This window comes from Clytia hemisphaerica, unplaced genomic scaffold (assembly GCF_902728285.1).
Source record: "Clytia hemisphaerica strain Z4C2 unplaced genomic scaffold, Clytia hemisphaerica genome assembly, whole genome shotgun sequence".
NCBI classification, from domain to species: Eukaryota; Metazoa; Cnidaria; class Hydrozoa; order Leptothecata; family Clytiidae; genus Clytia; species Clytia hemisphaerica.
Genome location: NW_027104146.1, coordinates 1,574,391 through 1,596,482, shown reverse-complemented (window position 1 = coordinate 1,596,482; position 22,092 = coordinate 1,574,391). Strand labels below are relative to the sequence as shown.

At 33.8% G+C, this 22,092-nt stretch overlaps 2 protein-coding genes across 4 annotated transcripts; both read right to left on the bottom strand.

Moving 5' to 3' along the window:
- Positions 1-10,287: 10,287 nt before the first annotated feature.
- Positions 10,288-11,703, bottom strand: LOC136813900 (uncharacterized). Its single transcript, XM_067070397.1, has 2 exons — positions 11,376-11,703; positions 10,288-11,201 (listed from the first exon to the last, which is right to left on the bottom strand). The coding sequence occupies exons 1-2, from the start codon at positions 11,614-11,616 to the stop codon at positions 10,390-10,392; spliced, it is 1,053 nt and encodes a 350-aa protein (XP_066926498.1). The 5' UTR covers positions 11,617-11,703; the 3' UTR covers positions 10,288-10,389.
- A 4,513-nt stretch (positions 11,704-16,216) lies between these two features.
- On the bottom strand, positions 16,217-19,135 carry LOC136813898 (TNF receptor-associated factor 3-like). 3 transcript variants are annotated; one of them, XM_067070394.1, is made up of 6 exons: positions 18,957-19,135; positions 18,725-18,767; positions 18,129-18,236; positions 17,593-17,760; positions 17,211-17,285; positions 16,217-16,734 (listed from the first exon to the last, which is right to left on the bottom strand). In XM_067070394.1, exons 1-6 carry the CDS (start codon positions 19,109-19,111, stop codon positions 16,471-16,473), a joined length of 813 nt encoding a protein of 270 aa, XP_066926495.1. In that variant the 5' UTR covers positions 19,112-19,135; the 3' UTR covers positions 16,217-16,470. The 3 variants fall into 3 exon arrangements, with proteins under 3 accessions (XP_066926495.1, XP_066926496.1, XP_066926497.1); XM_067070395.1 differs by having other exon boundaries at positions 17,256-17,285; XM_067070396.1 differs by lacking the exon at positions 17,593-17,760.
- Between the last annotated feature and the right edge of the window lie 2,957 nt (positions 19,136-22,092).

Below are 22,092 nucleotides of genomic sequence, written 5' to 3'. Positions count from 1 at the left end.
TTAATGGAGACCACTGCTAGCACATAGATAGCCTTTCGATTTTAGTACAAACTTGCTTTGATAGCCCATTAGCCAATAAATTTCATGGCAACACACGTTTTTGAATGAGAAAGGGAATGGGAAGGAACTTTTACTTTGTGACAGGCGCACTTGATATAAAGTGAGACTTTGTCAATTTTCGATACTTTTTAATCATAGTCATTATAAAAAATCCCGGTCTGGCAATGTATGGTTTTTAGATTTTTGTTCAATTTCCTTTTGTTATAAACAAAACACAAGTTGTGATTTGCATACTTTTGGATCACGTTACCAACATCTCCTCTACGGAATGGTCTATTTTTTAATTTTGCAAATTTTAAAAGTTTGCAAAATGAATCGATTTTTGTACATAAGCTCCATCATTTAACAATAACAAGAAACAAAAGCCTTCCAGACCAGTGTTTTTATAATGACTATGTTTAATCAAAATGAACTATTTGAATGGAGACCACTGCTAGCACATAGATAGCCTTCATATTTCAGTACAAATTTGCTTTGATAGCCCATTAGCCAACAAATTCTATGGCAATACATCATTCTTGAATGAGAAAAGGGAATGGGAAGGAATTTTTACTTTGTGACATGCGCACTTGATATAAAGTGAGACTTTGCCAAATTTTCGATTCTTTTTAATCGAAATGAACTATTTGAATGGAGACCACTGGTAGGACATATATAGCCTTTCGATTTTAGTACGAGCTTGCTTTGATAGCCCATTAGCCAATAAAATTTATGTCAATACACCGTTTTTAATTGATGTTTCCTTGCAATGAGAAAAAAGAATGGGAAGGAATTTTTACTTTGGGACATGCGCACTGAATAAAAAGTTAGACTTTGTCATTTTTCAATTCTTTTTACCGAAATAAACTACATAGAATGGAGACCACTGGTAGGACTTATATAGCCTTTCAATTTTAGTTTGAACTGACTTTGATAGCCAAGTAGCCAGTTGATTTGTGATAATACAACTTTTTTTAAATGACGTCACTGATAATGTTATATGAAATGAGACAGAATCTAAAGTTTTTGACATGCGCACTAAATAAAAAGTTAGACTTTGCCAATTTTCGATCCTTTTTAACCAAAATGAACTACTTGAATGGAGACTACTGGTAGCAAATAGATAGCCTGTCGATTCTAGCTTAAATTGCTTTGATAGCCAAATAGCCAGTTGATTTAAAGTAGTACTGTTTTTAATGACGTCGCTGACAATATGATAGGAAATTGGACCACAACAGTCATTTGAAGTATGATATGCGCATGTCACAAATTTGAAGATTTATTACGTCATTTGGAAATTCTTATCTCTCTCCCATACCTTATTAAATTGTCAACAATATCATTCAAAATGTGTGGAAGTACCATAAATTTATGGGCTACTGGGCTATCAAAGCAAGTTAAAAGGAAATTTGACAGGCTATTTATTTTCTACTAGTGGCCTACATTCGAAATAGTTCATCGATCTAAAAAAATCAAATAATGGCAGAGTTCTACTTTTTGGTAAGGGATTTCTAAATTATTTGAGAATTAAAGGGAATAGAGCAAAGCTTTCCATTTGTGACATGCGCATTAGCTACATCACAAGACTTTGTCATTTTTGATAATATTTCATAGAATGGGCTACAGTTGATGGTAGCCCATGGGCAGCCCCTTGGTAGCCAATCAAATTTGGTTGAAATTGCTTTGGTAGCCCGGTAGCTCAAAAAATTTCATATTCAAAAAATGTATTTCATTCTTTTGAAGTTTTAATGCGCATGACACGGATTGAAAGCTTCTTTCTGTATTCCACTTTAATTGACAATGATGTCATCTTGAAAGACCTCTCTCCGTCCTATTTTCTATTACGTTGTCAGTGAAGTCGTTTGATGAACGTTGTACTCGGATAAATCTATTGGCTATTGGGCTATCAAAGCAAGTTTGTACTAAAATCGAAAGGCTATCTATGTGCTAGCAGAAGTCTCCATTCAAGTAGTTCATTTCCATTAAAAAGTATCAAAAATTGACAAAGTCTCACTTTACATCAAGTGCGCATGTCACAAAGTTAAAATTCCTTCCCATTCCCTTTTCTTATTCAAAAACGATGTATTGCCATAAAATTCATTGGCTATTGGGCTATTAAAGCAAGTTTGTACTAAAATCGAAAGGCTATCTATGTGCTAGCAGTAGTCTCCATTAAAAAGTATCAAAAATTGACAAAGTCTCACTTTATATCAAGTGCGCATGTCACAAAGTAAAAGTTCCTTCCCATTTCCTTTTTTTATTCAAGAACGATGTATTGCCATAAAATTCATTGGCTAATGGGCTATTAAAGCAAGTTCGTACTAAAATCGAAAGGCTATCTATGTGCTAGCAGTGGTCTTCATTCAAGTAGTTCATTTTGATCAAAAAGAATTGAAAATGACAATGTCTTACTTTTTATTGAATGCGCATGTCAAAAAGTTACAATTTTATTCTGTCCTTTTCCATTTTCAGTTACGTCATTCATAGAAATAACTTTCGTCTTCCAAAAATCCTTTGGCTACTTGGCTATCATATAAATTGTAGGCTAAAATCGACAGGCTTTCTTTTTGCTACCAGTGGTCTACAGTTAGAGTAGTTCTTTTTAGGAAATAAATTCAAAATTTCAAGATTTGAAAATGAAGAGTGGGGATGTATTAAGTGCACCTATACAAGTAGAGAATTGAATTTCAGAACAATATAATTATCTTAAATGACACTGGCCTATTATAAATTTCCATCAAATATTTAATTAACTGTTAAAATAACACTTCAAAATTCATAGTCAATTTACATTTTCAAAAGCTTTTTAAATTTTGCTGAATCTGCTCGTACCCTCAACGAGTCTCTTGTTCTTGAGGGATGAAAGTCAAATGTTTTGTCTTTTATAATGGCTGCCCAGTTCTTCTCACCATGTTTTTGTATCCCTTTTAAAAGCTCCTCATCTTCCTCTTGTGAAAATTTGATGTTTCTAGAAGATTTTCTTGTCTCTTTAATAGCAGTTTCCTTTTTCACCTCTACACTTTCAGTTATTCTTCGTTTGTCGTAACTCTTAGAGTTTTGAGGACGTTTTGGTGTAGATGATACAGTTGACCTTACGACTTCCATTTGTACGTCTCTTGACTCGTTTAGATTTTGATTTGTGAGAGGTGAAGTCGAACACATTGATTGCACACGTTGCATGATGTTGTTCACTTCAGTGCACTGAGCCTCAATATTACTTGGTTCGAATGCGTCATCGTCTGAATCTACTATCATTGGAATGTGATTATTTGTTGAGGTTGAAGAAGCTGAACTAGCAACTGCGTCTTGAATTGGTTGTGATTCAATTGTATTTCTTGACATGGCAGCTAAATCTCTCAGCACGCCTGAACATGCTTCTTGGTGATCCTTTCGTGTAGTACCAAGCATTTTCTCCATGCATTGACGACCTTGCGTGGCGACTATTCTCGATTGTTTCTTTTTGTAGTGAACCTTTGCAACATCAGAGCTATGTTTTTGATCCTCTGATATTATCTCCTGTTCGGATCGAGATAATCTATCCGCACTTGTTGTTTCAACTATTTGTCGATATCTTGTTGGATGGATATACTTTCCTATGGCTTGATGTACAATTAAAGTCATTGCAGTTGTTAAAGATTGATATTGATTGCCTGTTGTCGATACTAACAGATAGTCACAACTTGGTTTCATAAGAGGTCTAACAAAGTCTGTGTATGTGTCCAAGACAGTAAATACTTCTTCAGTTAAGATGAGAGTATCAAAAAGATATTTACCTGTCGTTTTGAACTCCCTCTGGTCAATGAAACCATCAGCCTGCTTTGCTTTTTCGATCATTGTTAGAGTCAAGTATTGAAATGTCATTGGTCTACTGCACTTTACACGTAAAAATAAAAAGGTTGTGATGAAACGAGTACAGAATGTAAGCTCTTGTTTATTGGGTAATGGTTGTTGTACTTTGCACTTATTAACGATTTCTTTGAATTTGAAGATATGATAAGGAATGACTCCCTCCATTTCTTCTAAAGTGGCCCAGCTGTCTCGACCAATGAGCGTTTCTAGGTCAAAGTTTCTCGTGCCGTCAAGGCGTTTCTTCTTTCTCAGATTTTCCTTTGCTCTCCTCAAATAAACTTCTGTGATTGTAAAACATCTCAATTTATTATCATTGATTCCAAATGATTTTCTATAATCCATTAAATCAGAAATAGCTTTAACATAATTAAGTGCCCCTGAAGAAGATAGTTTCCATTGTTCGTCTAAAACAGTCAAAAATGTCAATATTATTGTTGTAGACCCTAAACAACAATCAATCAGTTCGTAAGTTAAGGGTGTTTGAGATTCGTTATCCCCAGTACTGCTCATCAAAAACTTCAAAGCTCGTTTAGCGACTTGTTTAGCTTCTCTGTCATTTTTACCTCCACCGCAGGTAGTGGTCAACCACCTATAAAACGATTTTCCGATCCCTTCATCGATTGAATAGTAAGGTTTGGAACTTGTAGAGGCTTTCTTTTGGACAATAGGCTGGTTAAGTTCGACTTCTTCCCTTTTAATTTCTGGCTGGTCATCAAAATAGTAATACCAAGGGTGCTTGTTATCTATGTGTTTTCTTAAACCTCTTTTGCTTTCAAAGTCTGAATGTAAGCATAATTTAGCTGGACACGTAAATTTACCTTTATCATTTTCATTGAACGATAACTTTCGTTTTCCATTGGCTGATCCATTGACAGAATGCCAGTCGACGAAGAGCACCCTCCGGCGGGCCATATTGGCCTTCTTTGATCAGTGAGTGTTCAAACTGTGTCATTTATACTGTTTGAAAACAGTAAACATATCCTAAACAGGGGGTCCTATTGTCATGAATGTCATATTGTTCTTTGTTTTCTTAGGGAAAATTGATAGGTGATTGGATTGTTACTTGCAAGGGGGTTTCATATTTCGATGAACGAGTCAAATCTTATCATCGATTGTCCATGTCTCATGTGTATTGTTCATATTATGTCCTTTTTCTTGAGATGTAATTATCAGTTGACTAAATATTCCCATGGGAATTGTTAATTTTTTATTCTTTTTTGAGATGTTCATCGTTCAAATTTACTCAAATATATATATGAAAATATCTACGATCTGAAGGTAATGATAATATATTTAATGTCTTATAATATCATCATATCATATTATTTTATATCATATATGATATTTATGATAGGATTTGAATAAGATGATAATGTATTCATTGTTTTAAATGATATCATAAACTTATAATAATAATATGGTCAAAATATTATGATTGTTTTATCATAACCTATTAAAATCAATATATAGTATAATATTTATGATAGTTTGCAATAATATGATAATATAATCATAATATTATATTTATATCTATCATATTATCATGAATATATTATAATATATCATAAATGTGACGACCTTCTTTGGTCATTTGACAGGTTCAGATTCTTCTTATCAATTATGAGAAAGTGAACAATAATCAGCACTATTATGACAAAGATTAATTGTTCCCTTGAAAACTGATTTTACTGTTCTTAGTGATCAGAGAACATTTTTTTCGTTTGCTTGAATGATTAAATGAGCATCTATATTGTTCCCATATCACAAGGGAATAGAATATTCCTCCAATGAATGGAACAAATTATTCTTCGCGGTATATTGAAATTGTTCCTTCATATAAAGGAACAAATAATTCCCCGCGGTATATCGAAATTGTTCCGTTAAATGAAGGAATAAATAATTCCCCGCGGTATATTAAATTTGTTCCATTATATCAAAGAACAAATAATTCCCTGCAGTTTATTAAAATTGTTCTTTCATATAATGGAACATCTTTGAGTCCACAAGAAAAGAACAAAAAGGGTCATTGTTGTGACCCGATTTTTTCTATTCAAACAAAACGATTTATTCTCTGCAAAGAGAACAAAAGGGAATAAAATGGAATTCTCAAGAGTAGAGTTTCTTAGAATGTTCCATAAGGAACAAAAAAGAGACTTAATTGATGTTCCTTCACTGTACATCGCAGCGCAACATTAAATGTATCAATTTGGGAATCGTTCTCTATAGAAAAATCCCTAAAAACCGAAAAAAGAATAGCGCCTTTGTTAGTAATCCTTTCAAGAGTGATAAAAATCCTTTGTTATAACAATTGCTAGTTGTTACATAACTTGGGATTTTGTCTAACAAGATGGTATAAAATCAACTACATTAAGGCATATCATCAAATAGTGTTCACTTCGCGTTGAGTGAAGTTGTTCGCGAGCGCAATGTCTCTCAAGAATGTCGAAGCGAGTAGAATATTTCAAAAGCGCCAAGGAAGAAAATATTCTCTGACAGAGAAAGCAAGCCATAATGAAAAATGCAAAACATCAACAAAGGAAGGAGTACAGTATAAATACAGGCCGTTGGAATTTTCAAAGCTGTTTTCAAGCCATTCGAGATTCAACCAGTATGATTCAGAAGTCTTCATAATACAAGAGACTGATACAGAGGCTGAGGGGGATGAAGTTGTAGAAGAAGTGCTTCCGGCAAAGATGGCGACTATGGTTGAGTTGTTTAAACCAAACGTAGAACTGACAGACATCATTTGTCTATCTGACACTGATAGTAATTCTTGATTATTTATTGTATGTAACCTTCTTCAGGTGCCTTCTCTCTCATCTTCATTGTTATCATTTATCTCTTGATCATTTGAAAACAGAAAGCTTAATTTTAAAGTTTTTTTGTTTTATCAATTTTCTTTCGAAAAATAATATGTCTGAGATGATATCAAAATCTAACTCTTTAGAGCTTTGACTTATGATTCATTTTATTATAATTTACACTCTTCTTTGACTTTTTGGTGGAAATCCTGAAATATCCTTATTTATATTAAGATAAGATCGAAATTTAACCTATATTTAACATGTAATGTATGCCTGAAGCATAAAATAGGATTTTCATGAGATTATTGAGCATTACTGGTGTATCATTGGTAACAACTGTAAGGCATTTTTAGGTTCAGTTGCTAAATTCCATGATGGTGATATTTTTACTATATTCTTAATATTTTGGCCAATTTGATCATAAAAATTCTTATAAAGTATTTTCTTATAATAAAAGCGTATAAATCATATTGATAGCTTTATTGATTTATGACATTGATCAATATTGATTGATTGGTTTACGATGTTGTACAATTTAATGATTCAATAAAATTCATTGCAATAAATAAGGATAATGGGACATTTTGCTTGAATATCCTATGAGATTTAGAAAAGGAGACCGACCAATGGCCAGAACTAACAACCAAGACATTTTGAAACATTCCAGCATATCTATTTAATAAATCTGAAAATGCAATGTATACTTCTTTGATGAACTACCTTCAATGTGTAGACAACTGGTAGCAAATAAATAGCCTGTCAAGTTAAGCTTTCAATTGCTTTGGTAGCCCAAAAGCCAGTTAATTCTCGGTAGCACAGAGTTATTTGAATGACACCACCAAAAATGAAAATGAAATGGAACATAGCTTTAAGTTTTTCACATACAGTTGACGCTCTCTAATTCGACGTTCTACTATTCGATAGGCTCTGTTATTCTATTAAATTTAAAGTCCCGTCAACAAGAAAGTCTCATGAACGACACTCCCTTATTCGATAAGCTCCCTTATTCGATGAAAATCCAATTCCCCTTGAAGATCGAATTAGAAAGCGTTAACTGTACTACATAATGAAAATCGAGACTTTATCATGTTTCAATTCTTTTGACCAAAATAAACTACTTTAATGGAGACCACTGCTAGCACATAGATAGACTTTCGATTTTAGTACAAACTTGCTTTGATAGCCCATTAGCCAATAAATTTCATGGCAACACACGTTTTTGAATGAGAAAAGGGAATGGGAAGGAACTTTTACTTTGTGACAGGCGCACTTGATATAAAGTGAGACTTTGTCAATTTTCGATACTTTTTAATCATAGTCATTATAAAAAATCCCGGTCTGGCAATGTATGGTATTTAGATTTTTGTTCAATTTCCTTTTGTTATAAACAAAACACAAGTTGTGATTTGCATACTTTTGGATCACGTTACCAACATCTCCTCTACGGAATGGTCTATTTTTTAATTTTGCAAATTTTAAAAGTTTGCAAAATGAATCGATTTTTGTACAAGAAACAAAAGCCTTCCAGACCAGTGTTTTTATAATGACTATGTTTAATCAAAATGAACTATTTGAATGGAGACCACTGCTAGCACATAGATAGCCTTCATATTTCAGTACAAATTTGCTTTGATAGCCCATTAGCCAACAAATTCTATGGCAATACATCATTCTTGAATGAGAAAAGGGAATGGGAAGGAATTTTTACTTTGTGACATGCGCACTTGATATAAAGTGAGACTTTGCCAAATTTTCGATTCTTTTTACCGAAATAAACTACATAGAATGGAGACCACTGGTAGGACTTATATAGCCTTTCAATTTTAGTTTGAACTGACTTTGATAGCCAAGTAGCCAGTTGATTTGTGATAATACAACTTTTTTTAAATGACGTCACTGATAATGTTATATGAAATGAGACAGAATCTAAAGTTTTTGACATGCGCACTAAATAAAAAGTTAGACTTTGCCAATTTTCGATCCTTTTTAACCAAAATGAACTACTTGAATGGAGACTACTGGTAGCAAATAGATAGCCTGTCGATTCTAGCTTAAATTGCTTTGATAGCCAAATAGCCAGTTGATTTAAAGTAGTACTGTTTTTAATGACGTCGCTGACAATATGATAGGAAATTGGACCACAACAGTCATTTGAAGTATGATATGCGCATGTCACAAATTTGAAGATTTATTACGTCATTTGGAAATTCTTATCTCTCTCCCATACCTTATTAAATTGTCAACAATATCATTCAAAATGTGTGGAAGTACCATAAATTTATGGGCTACTGGGCTATCAAAGCAAGTTAAAAGGAAATTTGACAGGCTATTTATTTTCTACTAGTGGCCTACATTCGATATAGTTCATCGATCTAAAAAAATCAAATAATGGCAGAGTTCTACTTTTTGGTAAGGGATTTCTAAATTATTTGAGAATTAAAGGGAATAGAGCAAAGCTTTCCATTTGTGACATGCGCATTAGCTACATCACAAGACTTTGTCATTTTTGATAATATTTCATAGAATGGGCTACAGTTGATGGTAGCCCATGGGCAGCCCCTTGGTAGCCAATCAAATTTGGTTGAAATTGCTTTGGTAGCCCGGTAGCTCAAAAAATTTCATATTCAAAAAATGTATTTCATTCTTTTGAAGTTTTTAATGCGCATGACACGGATTGAAAGCTTCTTTCTGTATTCCACTTTAATTGACAATGATGTCATCTTGAAAGACCTCTCTCCGTCCTATTTTCTATTACGTTGTCAGTGAAGTCGTTTGATGAACGTTGTACTCGGATAAATCTATTGGCTATTGGGCTATCAAAGCAAGTTTGTACTAAAATCGAAAGGCTATCTATGTGCTAGCAGAAGTCTCCATTCAAGTAGTTCATTTCCATTAAAAAGTATCAAAAATTGACAAAGTCTCACTTTACATCAAGTGCGCATGTCACAAAGTTAAAATTCCTTCCCATTCCCTTTTCTTATTCAAAAACGATGTATTGCCATAAAATTCATTGGCTATTGGGCTATTAAAGCAAGTTTGTACTAAAATCGAAAGGCTATCTATGTGCTAGCAGTAGTCTCCATTAAAAAGTATCAAAAATTGACAAAGTCTCACTTTATATCAAGTGCGCATGTCACAAAGTAAAAGTTCCTTCCCATTTCCTTTTTTTATTCAAGAACAATGTATTGCCATAAAATTCATTGGCTATTGGGCTATTAAAGCAAGTTCGTACTAAAATCGAAAGGCTATCTATGTGCTAGCAGTGGTCTTCATTCAAGTAGTTCATTTTGATCAAAAAGAATTGAAAATGACAATGTCTTACTTTTTATTGAATGCGCATGTCAAAAAGTTACAATTTTATTCTGTCCTTTTCCATTTTCAGTTACGTCATTCATAGAAATAACTTTCGTCTTCCAAAAATCCTTTGGCTACTTGGCTATCATATAAATTGTAGGCTAAAATCGACAGGCTTTCTTTTTGCTACCAGTAGTCTACAGTTAGAGTAGTTCTTTTTAGGAAATAAATTCAAAATTTCAAGATTTGAAAATGAAGAGTGGGGATGTATTAAGTGCACCTATACAAGTAGAGAATTGAATTTCAGAACAATATAATTATCTTAAATGACACTGGCCTATTATAAATTTCCATCAAATATTTAATTAACTGTTAAAATAACACTTCAAAATTCATAGTCAATTTACATTTTCAAAAGCTTTTTAAATTTTGCTGAATCTGCTCGTACCCTCAACGAGTCTCTTGTTCTTGAGGGATGAAAGTCAAATGTTTTGTCTTTTATAATGGCTGCCCAGTTCTTCTCACCATGTTTTTGTATCCCTTTTAAAAGCTCCTCATCTTCCTCTTGTGAAAATTTGATGTTTCTAGAAGATTTTCTTGTCTCTTTAATAGCAGTTTCCTTTTTCACCTCTACACTTTCAGTTATTCTTCGTTTGTCGTAACTCTTAGAGTTTTGAGGACGTTTTGGTGTAGATGATACAGTTGACCTTACGACTTCCATTTGTACGTCTCTTGACTCGTTTAGATTTTGATTTGTGAGAGGTGAAGTCGAACACATTGATTGCACACGTTGCATGATGTTGTTCACTTCAGTGCACTGAGCCTCAATATTACTTGGTTCGAATGCGTCATCGTCTGAATCTACTATCATTGGAATGTGATTATTTGTTGAGGTTGAAGAAGCTGAACTAGCAACTGCGTCTTGAATTGGTTGTGATTCAATTGTATTTCTTGACATGGCAGCTAAATCTCTCAGCACGCCCGAACATGCTTCTTGGTGATCCTTTCGTGTAGTACCAAGCATTTTCTCCATGCATTGACGACCTTGCGTGGCGACTATTCTCGATTGTTTCTTTTTGTAGTGAACCTTTGCAACATCAGAGCTATGTTTTTGATCCTCTGATATTATCTCCTGTTCGGATCGAGATAATCTATCCGCACTTGTTGTTTCAACTATTTGTCGATATCTTGTTGGATGGATATACTTTCCTATGGCTTGATGTACAATTAAAGTCATTGCAGTTGTTAAAGATTGATATTGATTGCCTGTTGTCGATACTAACAGATAGTCACAACTTGGTTTCATAAGAGGTCTAACAAAGTCTGTGTATGTGTCCAAGACAGTAAATACTTCTTCAGTTAAGATGAGAGTATCAAAAAGATATTTACCTGTCGTTTTGAACTCCCTCTGGTCAATGAAACCATCAGCCTGCTTTGCTTTTTCGATCATTGTTAGAGTCAAGTATTGAAATGTCATTGGTCTACTGCACTTTACACGTAAAAATAAAAAGGTTGTGATGAAACGAGTACAGAATGTAAGCTCTTGTTTATTGGGTAATGGTTGTTGTACTTTGCACTTATTAACGATTTCTTTGAATTTGAAGATATGATAAGGAATGACTCCCTCCATTTCTTCTAAAGTGGCCCAGCTGTCTCGACCAATGAGCGTTTCTAGGTCAAAGTTTCTCGTGCCGTCAAGGCGTTTCTTCTTTCTCAGATTTTCTTTGCTCTCCTCAAATAAACTTCTGTGATTGTAAAACATCTCAATTTATTATCATTGATTCCAAATGATTTTCTATAATCCATTAAATCAGAAATAGCTTTAACATAATTAAGTGCCCCTGAAGAAGATAGTTTCCATTGTTCGTCTAAAACAGTCAAAAATGTCAATATTATTGTTGTAGACCCTAAACAACAATCAATCAGTTCGTAAGTTAAGGGTGTTTGAGATTCGTTATCCCCAGTACTGCTCATCAAAAACTTCAAAGCTCGTTTAGCGACTTGTTTAGCTTCTCTGTCATTTTTACCTCCACCGCAGGTAGTGGTCAACCACCTATAAAACGATTTTCCGATCCCTTCATCGATTGAATAGTAAGGTTTGGAACTTGTAGAGGCTTTCTTTTGTACAATAGGCTGGTTAAGTTCGACTTCTTCCCTTTTAATTTCTGGCTGGTCATCAAAATAGTAATACCAAGGGTGCTTGTTATCTATGTGTTTTCTTAAACCTCTTTTGCTTTCAAAGTCTGAATGTAAGCATAATTTAGCTGGACACGTAAATTTACCTTTATCATTTTCATTGAACGATAACTTTCGTTTTCCATTGGCTGATCCATTGACAGAATGCCAGTCGACGAAGAGCACCCTCCGGCGGGCCATATTGGCCTTCTTTGATCAGTGAGTGTTCAAACTGTGTCATTTATACTGTTTGAAAACAGTAAACGTATCCTAAACAGGGGGTCCTATTGTCATGAATGTCATATTGTTCTTTGTTTTCTTAGGGAAAATTGATAGGTGATTGGATTGTTACTTGCAAGGGGGTTTCATATTTCGATGAACGAGTCAAATCTTATCATCGATTGTCCATGTCTCATGTGTATTGTTCATATTATGTCCTTTTTCTTGAGATGTAATTATCAGTTGACTAAATATTCCCATGGGAATTGTTAATTTTTTATTCTTTTTTGAGATGTTCATCGTTCAAATTTACTCAAATATATGATATGAAAATATCTACGATCTGAAGGTAATGATAATATATTTAATGTCTTATAATATCATCATATCATATTATTTTATATCATATATGATATTTATGATAGGATTTGAATAAGATGATAATGTATTCATTGTTTTAAATGATATCATAAACTTATAATAATAATATGGTCAAAATATTATGATTGTTTTATCATAACCTATTAAAATCAATATATAGTATAATATTTATGATAGTTTGCAATAATATGATAATATAATCATAATATTATATTTATATCTATCATATTATCATGAATATATTATAATATATCATAAATGTGACGACCTTCTTTGGTCATTTGACAGGTTCAGATTCTTCTTATCAATTATGAGAAAGTGAACAATAATCAGCACTATTATGACAAAGATTAATTGTTCCCTTGAAAACTGATTTTACTGTTCTTAGTGATCAGAGAACATTTTTTTCGTTTGCTTGAATGATTAAATGAGCATCTATATTGTTCCCATATCACAAGGGAATAGAATATTCCTCCAATGAATGGAACAAATTATTCTTCGCGGTATATTGAAATTGTTCCTTCATATAAAGGAACAAATAATTCCCCGCGGTATATCGAAATTGTTCCGTTAAATGAAGGAATAAATAATTCCCCGCGGTATATTAAATTTGTTCCATTATATCAAAGAACAAATAATTCCCTGCAGTTTATTAAAATTGTTCTTTCATATAATGGAACATCTTTGAGTCCACAAGAAAAGAACAAAAAGGGTCATTGTTGTGACCCGATTTTTTCTATTCAAATAAACGATTTATTCTCTGCAAAGAGAACAAAAGGGAATAAAATGGAATTCTCAAGAGTAGAGTTTCTTAGAATGTTCCATAAGGAACAAAAAAGAGACTTAATTGATGTTCCTTCACTGTACATCGCAGCGCAACATTAAATGTATCAATTTGGGAATCGTTCTCTATAGAAAAATCCCTAAAAACCGAAAAAAGAATAGCGCCTTTGTTAGTAATCCTTTCAAGAGTGATAAAAATCCTTTGTTATAACAATCGCTAGTTGTTACATAACTTGGGATTTTGTCTAACAAGATGGTATAAAATCAACAACATTAAGGTATTTCTACTGCTAATTATCTTTTGTCGTAAAATTTACATAATGACTGACACAAATGTGTTTAGAGTAATGCTGTTTTTTCTCTATCTAGTGTCACAGGGACACTTAAGCCACTTTCCTGCTACAGCTTACGTACGATGCCGGGTACCGGCTAGTATGAAGCTTTGTGAAGCTTTGTTGAGCTGATGATGGAGCTAATTTGTCATTACAATATTTGTTAAGTCCAAATAAGGATATTTAGGGTAAGGAAACAATCATTTCTAAGCCCTTTTCTAGGTTGCATTGTAGCTACGTAGTCTGGTAAAAAGATGAAAATATTTCAGTGTTTACAAGTGAACATTGCAAATGCTTATCTAATGAAAAATTGAGTGTTTATTTACTGTGTACCGGTACCAAACATATTTGGTATCCCCAAGGTTGTATATTTGCATCATTGGTATGTAAACCCGTAAGTTCACAACAGTGCACAATCTCGGGTACCTAATAAGCGTTCCCCCGCTAATTAATTTTTGGAAAATTTTCCAACCGGGACATTCTTACCCCCCCCCTGCATATTGATTTTTGGTTGATTTGGTTGATTTATTATGTTTATAAAAGAATATTGTAATTTTTAATCGTCTAACGCTTTTAGCTTTTTACATGTTTATGTTTTATCGCATTACGAGAGTAGCTTTATGATTTTTTCTTTGTTCATATTTTTTTGGTTGATATTTTCAAAGTTAAGAAGATGTTATAATAGATTTCAGAAGCAATGATAGATTTCAGGAGCAATTTTATTTCAAAATTAATGTGTAAAGCCCAACTTCCCCGGTTATTAGCTCTTAAAATTTTTTTCCACCACTTATTCCAACCCCCGTCTATTAGGTACCCGAAAGTAAGGGAATTAGAAGCTCTCTCACAGCTCTTTAGAAATTGAGGAGACTTCCCTTTCTTTTAGGGCGTTTTCATAAGGAAGTGCAGAGTGAGCGGCGGCTAAAGGTAGGGTTAGTAAATGCTTCCTGTATGGTTGATGTGGCTTCCTCAAAAATGGTCTTGATTTCAATTATATAATTACTTTTCATATGAAATCCCAGCCTCTAGAAGATGAAAAAACTACAAAAAGAGGGTTTTCTGACACGAGCTATCTTCTAGACTTTCGAAAAATAATTATATAGCTGAAACCAGGAGGTTTTAAAGTACCTCCATACCAAAAAATGAAGTATCAAAGAATAAAAAGATACCATTCGTTTCATCGATGTGGTAAAGTAAAGTCGCTTAGTTGAAGGAGTTTACATCCTCAAAATAGAACATAACTCCACCACAAAGGAAAAGAAGAAAAAATCTCAGAAACGGAATGGTGAGGATAAGCCGTACGTCACGGATCTTTTCCTTTGAAGAAGAGTATGGCAGCGGTTAGCATCCTCCTTATGTGTTTATATAGTAAGAAATATTTCAGAGATGCGAATAATCTTGCTGGGAGCAATGCAAGCGTGGAGGATTGAAACTGCAGTTTACCTTAAGGGAACTTATTTTGGCGGGAACTAATTTTGACGAATTTGGCGAATTTAGACGAAATTCGCCAAAATTAGTTCCCGCCAAAATTAAACTTTTGTTTCCTTGCCTAAATAACCCCTGAAATTCATCAAAATTGATCACAATGAGGCAAAATAGAACATATTTACGCTGTCATTCGCTAAAATTAGTCCCCACCAAAATAAAAAAAATTCACTATTCATCGCCAAAATAAGTTCCCGCCAAAATTAAAAAATTTTAGGACAATTTCTGCCCGCCAAAATTAGTTCCCGCCAAAAAAAATTCCCTTAAGGTAACTTTTTGGAAGGCAATCGAATGAGGTTATAAAAGAAAGTAAAAATTAAAAATGTACCTTTTGCAGACATGTTCATATCGGAATCTAAACCAAATCCGCCGAATAAGCAAGAGTTTTGTGAATTGTTTCTCTCCTTTATAACTTGATTGATCAGTCATCTCCGTGTTTATCTTGACCCTAATATCATACAACATTGTATCTTTTCTCATTTCTTTTCCTGGAACAATAAAATAAAACATAGTAAATAGGAATAGTAAAAGGAACAATAAAAAACATAGTAAATCTTTACAAAATCCTAGAAGGGGGTACTTAGGCAGTTTGGACCTTGTTAAGTGTCGCGGTTTTTTTCGACTATTCTCCCAGATCTCTCTAATGAGTTACGAAAACAAAACAAAATCAGAATAGTCTCACTAAGGGCAGAAAAACACAAATTTTCTTTAGTCTGCGAATAAATCGTCCCTCTAATTGTCGCCTTTTCGCTAAAATCTCGTAAAATTCACAATGAAAAAATACCTCAAATGCTATTGTACATGTGTTGTAAAACACTTGACAGAAAATAAAAAAGATTTATTATGGACTAGAATATCTAAATATTTATTTACAGTTTTCTGTTTTATCATTTATAATTAAAAAAATATTCATACTGAACTAAAATCAACTCGTCGGTAAAAAATACATATGAAATAATACAAAACTATTGTACGTCCTGTTCATTGCTGATGAGTTACAGGCCCGAATTAGTGCTGGCTTTGTTATAGTCAATAAGCAGAAATAATCGGATCTGTTAGTTGTCCGATGAAAAAGTTACAAAAGGATCCTCCATAATTATAATCACCCTGTTTCATTTTCGAATGACATTACATATCCGATTGAATTTGCCGCACATGTCCTCTTGGTCACGTTTTAGAGTGGACATAGTTTGTTCTTGATGATAGACTTTCTTTTTCAACATTTGATTCTCAGTTTTATGTTGATCGATCTCAACTTTTTGTTGACGAATTATATCCTGTAATTTCTTCATTTCTGCCGTTTGGTCTTTGAGTTGAATTTCCATCGCTTCAAAGATTTTTCGTCTGGTGCATTCCTTTGAACGGTGAATGCCAATCTAGAATGAGGATTATTTTTTCGAAATAGTTTTGCTTGTATTAAGGCTGTGTCCCAAACATTCCAAACACCATATCCTGCTCTACTCGTGTTAAAAAGCCGCTTCCAATATTTTTTCTTCGTAAATAGTGCTTTAGACACTAAACCTTTGTTTGTTCATATTAAAATTTTCCTTGAAGGCATATTAAATATGACATATACACCCAAAAGTCTTTTGTTAAGGCCGGTCTCAACTTACGCACGCTGCGATTTGGCTTCAATTTTTTTTGTTGGAAAAAAGATTGCGTCATAAAAATGTAGCGCGCGCTGGAAAAAAAAGTTGAATACATTTCTACTTTTTTCAACTGCTATTTCAGATCGCGCCAAAGGAATTGCTTCATTTTTCTTTTGACCAATAGCGTGGAAGCTTTGATAGATAAAGTGCGATCGCAGCGCGCGTTTAGACGGCATTGTAGAAAAATTAAGGCTGTTTCTCACCCTTGACTTTGGTATAGCGTCTTGGTAACAATCTTGACAACTTACTGGGACTTCAGTGCAGACTTTTAGATGACTCTAAATGAAAGGATTTTGAAAGTAATGTTTAAATCATTCCGGGTAAAATGTTTATTTGGATGAAAGATAAATCCAAAATTTACCCTCGAAGTAATAGGTGAATTTTAAGGTTTAATTAAGGCTATATAAGTTAATTTGAGTGTTTTAAATTGTTGTTTTTCGAAAAACGATCTTTCTTCTACGAACCTTTTGTATCAAGAGATGATATGCCAATACCAATAGGGTGAATTTAGACGTGGTACTACCCTACATGGGTGCAAAATACATTTTATGAACCAAATTGAACCTTAAAGAAATTTATATCAACCTTTTCCGTGTATTGTGCGTGTTGATGTGAACAATATTGACAGCATACAAGACGGTATTTGCAATCACTCAACTTATGGTTTTTCAAAGATCTCCTCTCCATCTTGGCAGTACAACCGAAGTTGGTGCATTTCACAAATTCAAAAAGACATTCGACTTCTAGATGAACCTGGAAAATATCTTCCGGTAAGAATAAGGCTTAAAGAAAAAACTTGAAAATACAGTTGTCTCTCTCCAATTCGATCTTCAACAGGATTCAAGAATTGTCTTCGAGTTATAAAAAACTCGGGTCGGAGTTTTTTAAACGATCTTCCAATTGTGGGTAGCAATATTTTACTTCGATTTAAGTTTTAAAGCTTTGAATAATAAAGATTCGAACTAAGAAGACTTGGCTGAACTGAAGAAATATCTTTAATGTTTGATTAGGCCGTGTGTTTGTTTCCTGATATTCTTTTAAAGTTTTTAATAATCTCCCATCAATTACTTCATTATAATATTGAAAATCTATCAAAAAAACGAACCAAATGGACACCATACCCTTAAATGACGTAGTTCTTTGATCCAATTACACGATCCAGATTGATTGTTCGGACATTTTACAAGTAACTCTAAAATTTCCATTTGTTTAGCATTATCTTGAAATAACTGAAATGGTAAATGAAAAAACTTAAATTGAGAAGGTATACGACCATTGCACGACAGGCGAGAAGTCGTAGGCTCACTCGGTGTGAAATACATTATTCCAGGTAAGCGGCCCTTAAGGGTGCGTTTTTCAGGCTTCCCAAAGTGCACTGTAAGGGTCGAAATCAACAAAGATGAAAGAAAACTGCACTCTAAGGGTCGAAAGAAAGGTGAGAAAAATGAAGACCGTATAAGGGTTGATATTTCGCTCAAATTAACTTAAATTCGACTAAATTTTCTCTGCACTGTAAGGATCCGGATTCAAATTTCTAAATTTGGACTGCACATACGGTCGTTTTTGAAACTAGTGCCCCTCGGGCATTATTACCACCACTGTTGATGATTGGGCAAATGGGGAACAACTCACAAAATGAGTAATCATTCAGACAATCAGACATAATTTATACACCTTCTCCCAAGCCTGCTAGCTGCTGTTAATATTATTGATTTACCTTCATTTCAGAGCCATCTTGAGGGCATATATGGAATCCATTTCTAAAAATGCAAGAAATCGAAGTAAAATGATAAATTTTACAATTCAATCAATACTTTTTCAAGACTTTGCCTAAAATCATAAAAAATAAGAGCATAGGTCCCTGGTTGAGAGCCAAAGTAAATTTAATCATAAAAATTCATAGTGATTTGTCGAAAGAACAAGCTTTGTTTAATAGCTTTCATACACACCTCTTTGGCAGGTCATACAGACAACTTTTGCAGTAGCGATGTCCACACCTTTCAGCTTGCATTGGATTACATAAAACCAATCGACAGATGGAACAAATTGTATTGTCTGGCTGGCGATGAACAAAGTTTAACTTGTAGCCTCCTTTTTGTGACATGTTATATAAATTATTTTTTTGATATCTAAAGAATGAAAAAAAAAATGTTTAAGGTATATGAATTCTAATAGCTTTGTGCAGCAAACATTCCGTGTATGCCCTTTTAAATCCCAATTTAAAGTACTCATTCATACCTCATTTCATGACTCATCTGATAGGGCACATACCATAGACTCCAGGCCCAGAGGGGTCAAGGTAAATGACCTACCATAGACGTGCGGCCCTTAAGGGTATATTTTCAAGCTACTTCCCAAAGTGCACTGTAAGGGTTGAAATCAGCAAAGATGAGAAAAAATGCACTCTGAGGGTGTAAAATTTCGAAATTCTGATCATATTTTGCCTGAAAATGGTAAAAAATGTTCAAGAAAATGCACTGTAAGGGTCGATTTTTCGCTCAAATTTGCTCAACTTTTGCTAAATTTTCTCTGCACTGTAAGGGTTATTTCAAAGGCCAATTTTTGGCCGCACATATGGTTGTTTTTGAATCGAGTGCCCTCCCCCGGGACTCCAGGTTATTCGAAGTTCCATGGGTGATAGTTTAACCTATTTTCAAAGAACTTTTCAAATTGATTCTTTTTAAAAGTAAATTCTCAATTCAATAACTTACTTAGAACTTTTTTTGAGCTACTGAACAGATGACTATGGATAGAGTTACCCATCAAACTCTAATACTTACCGTGGCTCACCCGGTAGAGATTTTGCATGTAATAAATAAAGCGATTAATTTCTTCTCATATATTTGACATTAAATACATAAATTTATCATTCCATTATATACAGTTTATATTTCAAAAATTATAATTTTCACTCATCTAAATAAAATTAAAAATATTCTGATGGTGAAACCGAAATAGATGATACCATATTGTTCAAAAGATATGGCTGAGTTCATTGAGTTTCAAGCTGAAGGATAGAGGCGAATACTCAACCTAAGTTCCTAAGCAAGAAAAAATGAACCGAAAAAATTTGCAAAGCATTTCGGATTACGGGCTGAATCTGAAACTTTCTTTAGTTATCATTATTCTTTATGTTCAGGGTTGTAAATACTGAGATTTTTCAGAAAAATAATAGGAAACAGAACAAAAAGATTATCAACATTGAGGGATGAAAGAGCACTGCATAGTGAGAATAATAACTGACTGATACCATATTATCATTGAGGGATGAAAGAGAACTAGTAAATCAGTAAAAACCGCAAGAAAAATAATCCTCCACATACCAGCTGTTTGATTTTTTTGACCATGGAATTGATTTTTTTGATATAATAATTTGGAATAAAATTAGTTTTGGTTGTACGAAACTTAAAGCTTGATGTCAAACTAATAGACATTATCAATTATTTAAAGCTCGCTATTATGTCAAAGATTACTGTCAGGAAAAGCTAACCAATCCAGAGTTAGGTATTATAAAAATTTACTGCTTGAAGGTAAACTTGTTTCGCTTGCATCATGAACGTTTGCGTGGAGTGTCCTAAACATAAGAGAGATTTGATTCTTCTTCATCGCGAAACTTTAAAACTTAAAATTTAGCATCTTTATAGGGTGAAATAATGCACTAAATAAAGTGTAGCGGATATGATACTATCGGTGTGAACAGTGGCGTGGTGGGAAAATTTCTCTGGGGTGGCCAAGGCAAATATGGCGCCCTTTTTAAAGATTTTTTGTTTTTGGCGCCCTCTCTATACACCCATTATGAACACAAAAAAGGGAGTTGCGAGCGAAGCGAGCCAGAAAATTTTGAGTTTTTGAGGTGATGAGGGGCGCCATTTTTGTTTTTTCATTTGTCAATCTTTCGATATGGGCGCCTGAAAAATCCTTCTTGGCGTCCCTTATTTTTGGCCGCCCCTTCTCAAAAGGGCTCCGCTGGGGGGGCCTGGCCCCCCTGGCCCCCCTGCCACCACGCCACTGGGCGTGAAAACAAAAGTGGTCCTTTTGAAGAGCCCCCTTTGGATATAGAAATTCATCTGAAAGGTATTATGGGAAAGATTGATATCTACAATCAGCGCCGAAATATATTGGAAATTTTGGGTATTTTAACGTTTTTCAGAGTTTAAAGGTCGGGTGAGAATTGCAGTTTCAGTAATTCCACTTTGCTTCATTGGATTTTTCGATTTGGGAGGGGTTAAGTGGCTTCCAGGCTATATTCTCAGCCTTATTGGAATATTTTTGAGCTTTTAGATCCTGAGATCCTAAGGTCCTAAGTCTTAAGTCTAATGTTAAAACTCAGAATTAAAACTCTACTTCCAAACTGTACTTCAAAGCAATTGAGAATCACTTGCTGTTTCAAAGTTTTGAGAGAATTCCCTTTTTGTGTTAAATATTTCGGCGCTGATTGTAGATAGAGCGACAAGAATAACATATCCTATATATCTGAATACGAATCTAAATGACTAACAACCATCATAAAGTCTGTCTCAAAATAATCAGCACTAGAGAAAGGCTGTAGCTTTTTGGTAGAATTCAAATTAGACAGGCGTTTTGTGCTTGTTTGAAAGATAATCAGGAGTGGAATATTATCAAATAGAAAAAATTCAAAAACATTCATAATAAAATTGAATAAGATATTGAGTAAATACTTGTGTCTTAAAAAGAAAGAAAGCGATTAAGAATAAAATGATAGAAATTGTCAATTGGATTTTTCCAATTTTTCTTTTATTCATCCTTTTTTGAAAAATCAACCCTTTGAAACAGTTAAGTTTAGGCAGATTCCGAATTTGTCGATATACGAATTTCTGAAATAAAAAAATAAGCGCCCCGCGTGAATAAGCGCCCTGTTTGAATAAGCGCCCCCTTTAGAGCCTGAAAAAATAAAAAAGCGCCCGGGCGCTTATTTGAGGATTTACGGTAAAGAAGAAAGTTAACTTCTGGCAGAATTTTACTATATTTCAGAATCACAATTTTCATATCAAAGAGTTGTTCAAAGACGATTTTTAAAGGCAATCAGTAATAAACTTTTTTTTGATCAAATAATCACTCGTGCAA

Coding starts and splice junctions, on each gene's coding strand:
- LOC136813900 (XM_067070397.1), bottom strand. CDS start 11,616: ATGGAGGGAGTCATTCCTTATCATATCTTCAAATTCAAAGAAATCGTT. Junction 11,202..11,375: donor GAGGGAGTTCAAAACGACAG/GTAAATATCTTT, acceptor TTGTACATCAAG/CCATAGGAAAGTATATCCAT.
- LOC136813898 (XM_067070394.1), bottom strand. CDS start 19,111: ATGTCACAAAAAGGAGGCTACAAGTTAAACTTTGTTCATCGCCAGCCA. Junction 18,768..18,956: donor CTGTATGACCTGCCAAAGAG/GTGTGTATGAAA, acceptor TTGCATTTTTAG/AAATGGATTCCATATATGCC. Junction 17,286..17,592: donor ACGCACAATACACGGAAAAG/GTTGATATAAAT, acceptor CCTTTCATTTAG/AGTCATCTAAAAGTCTGCAC.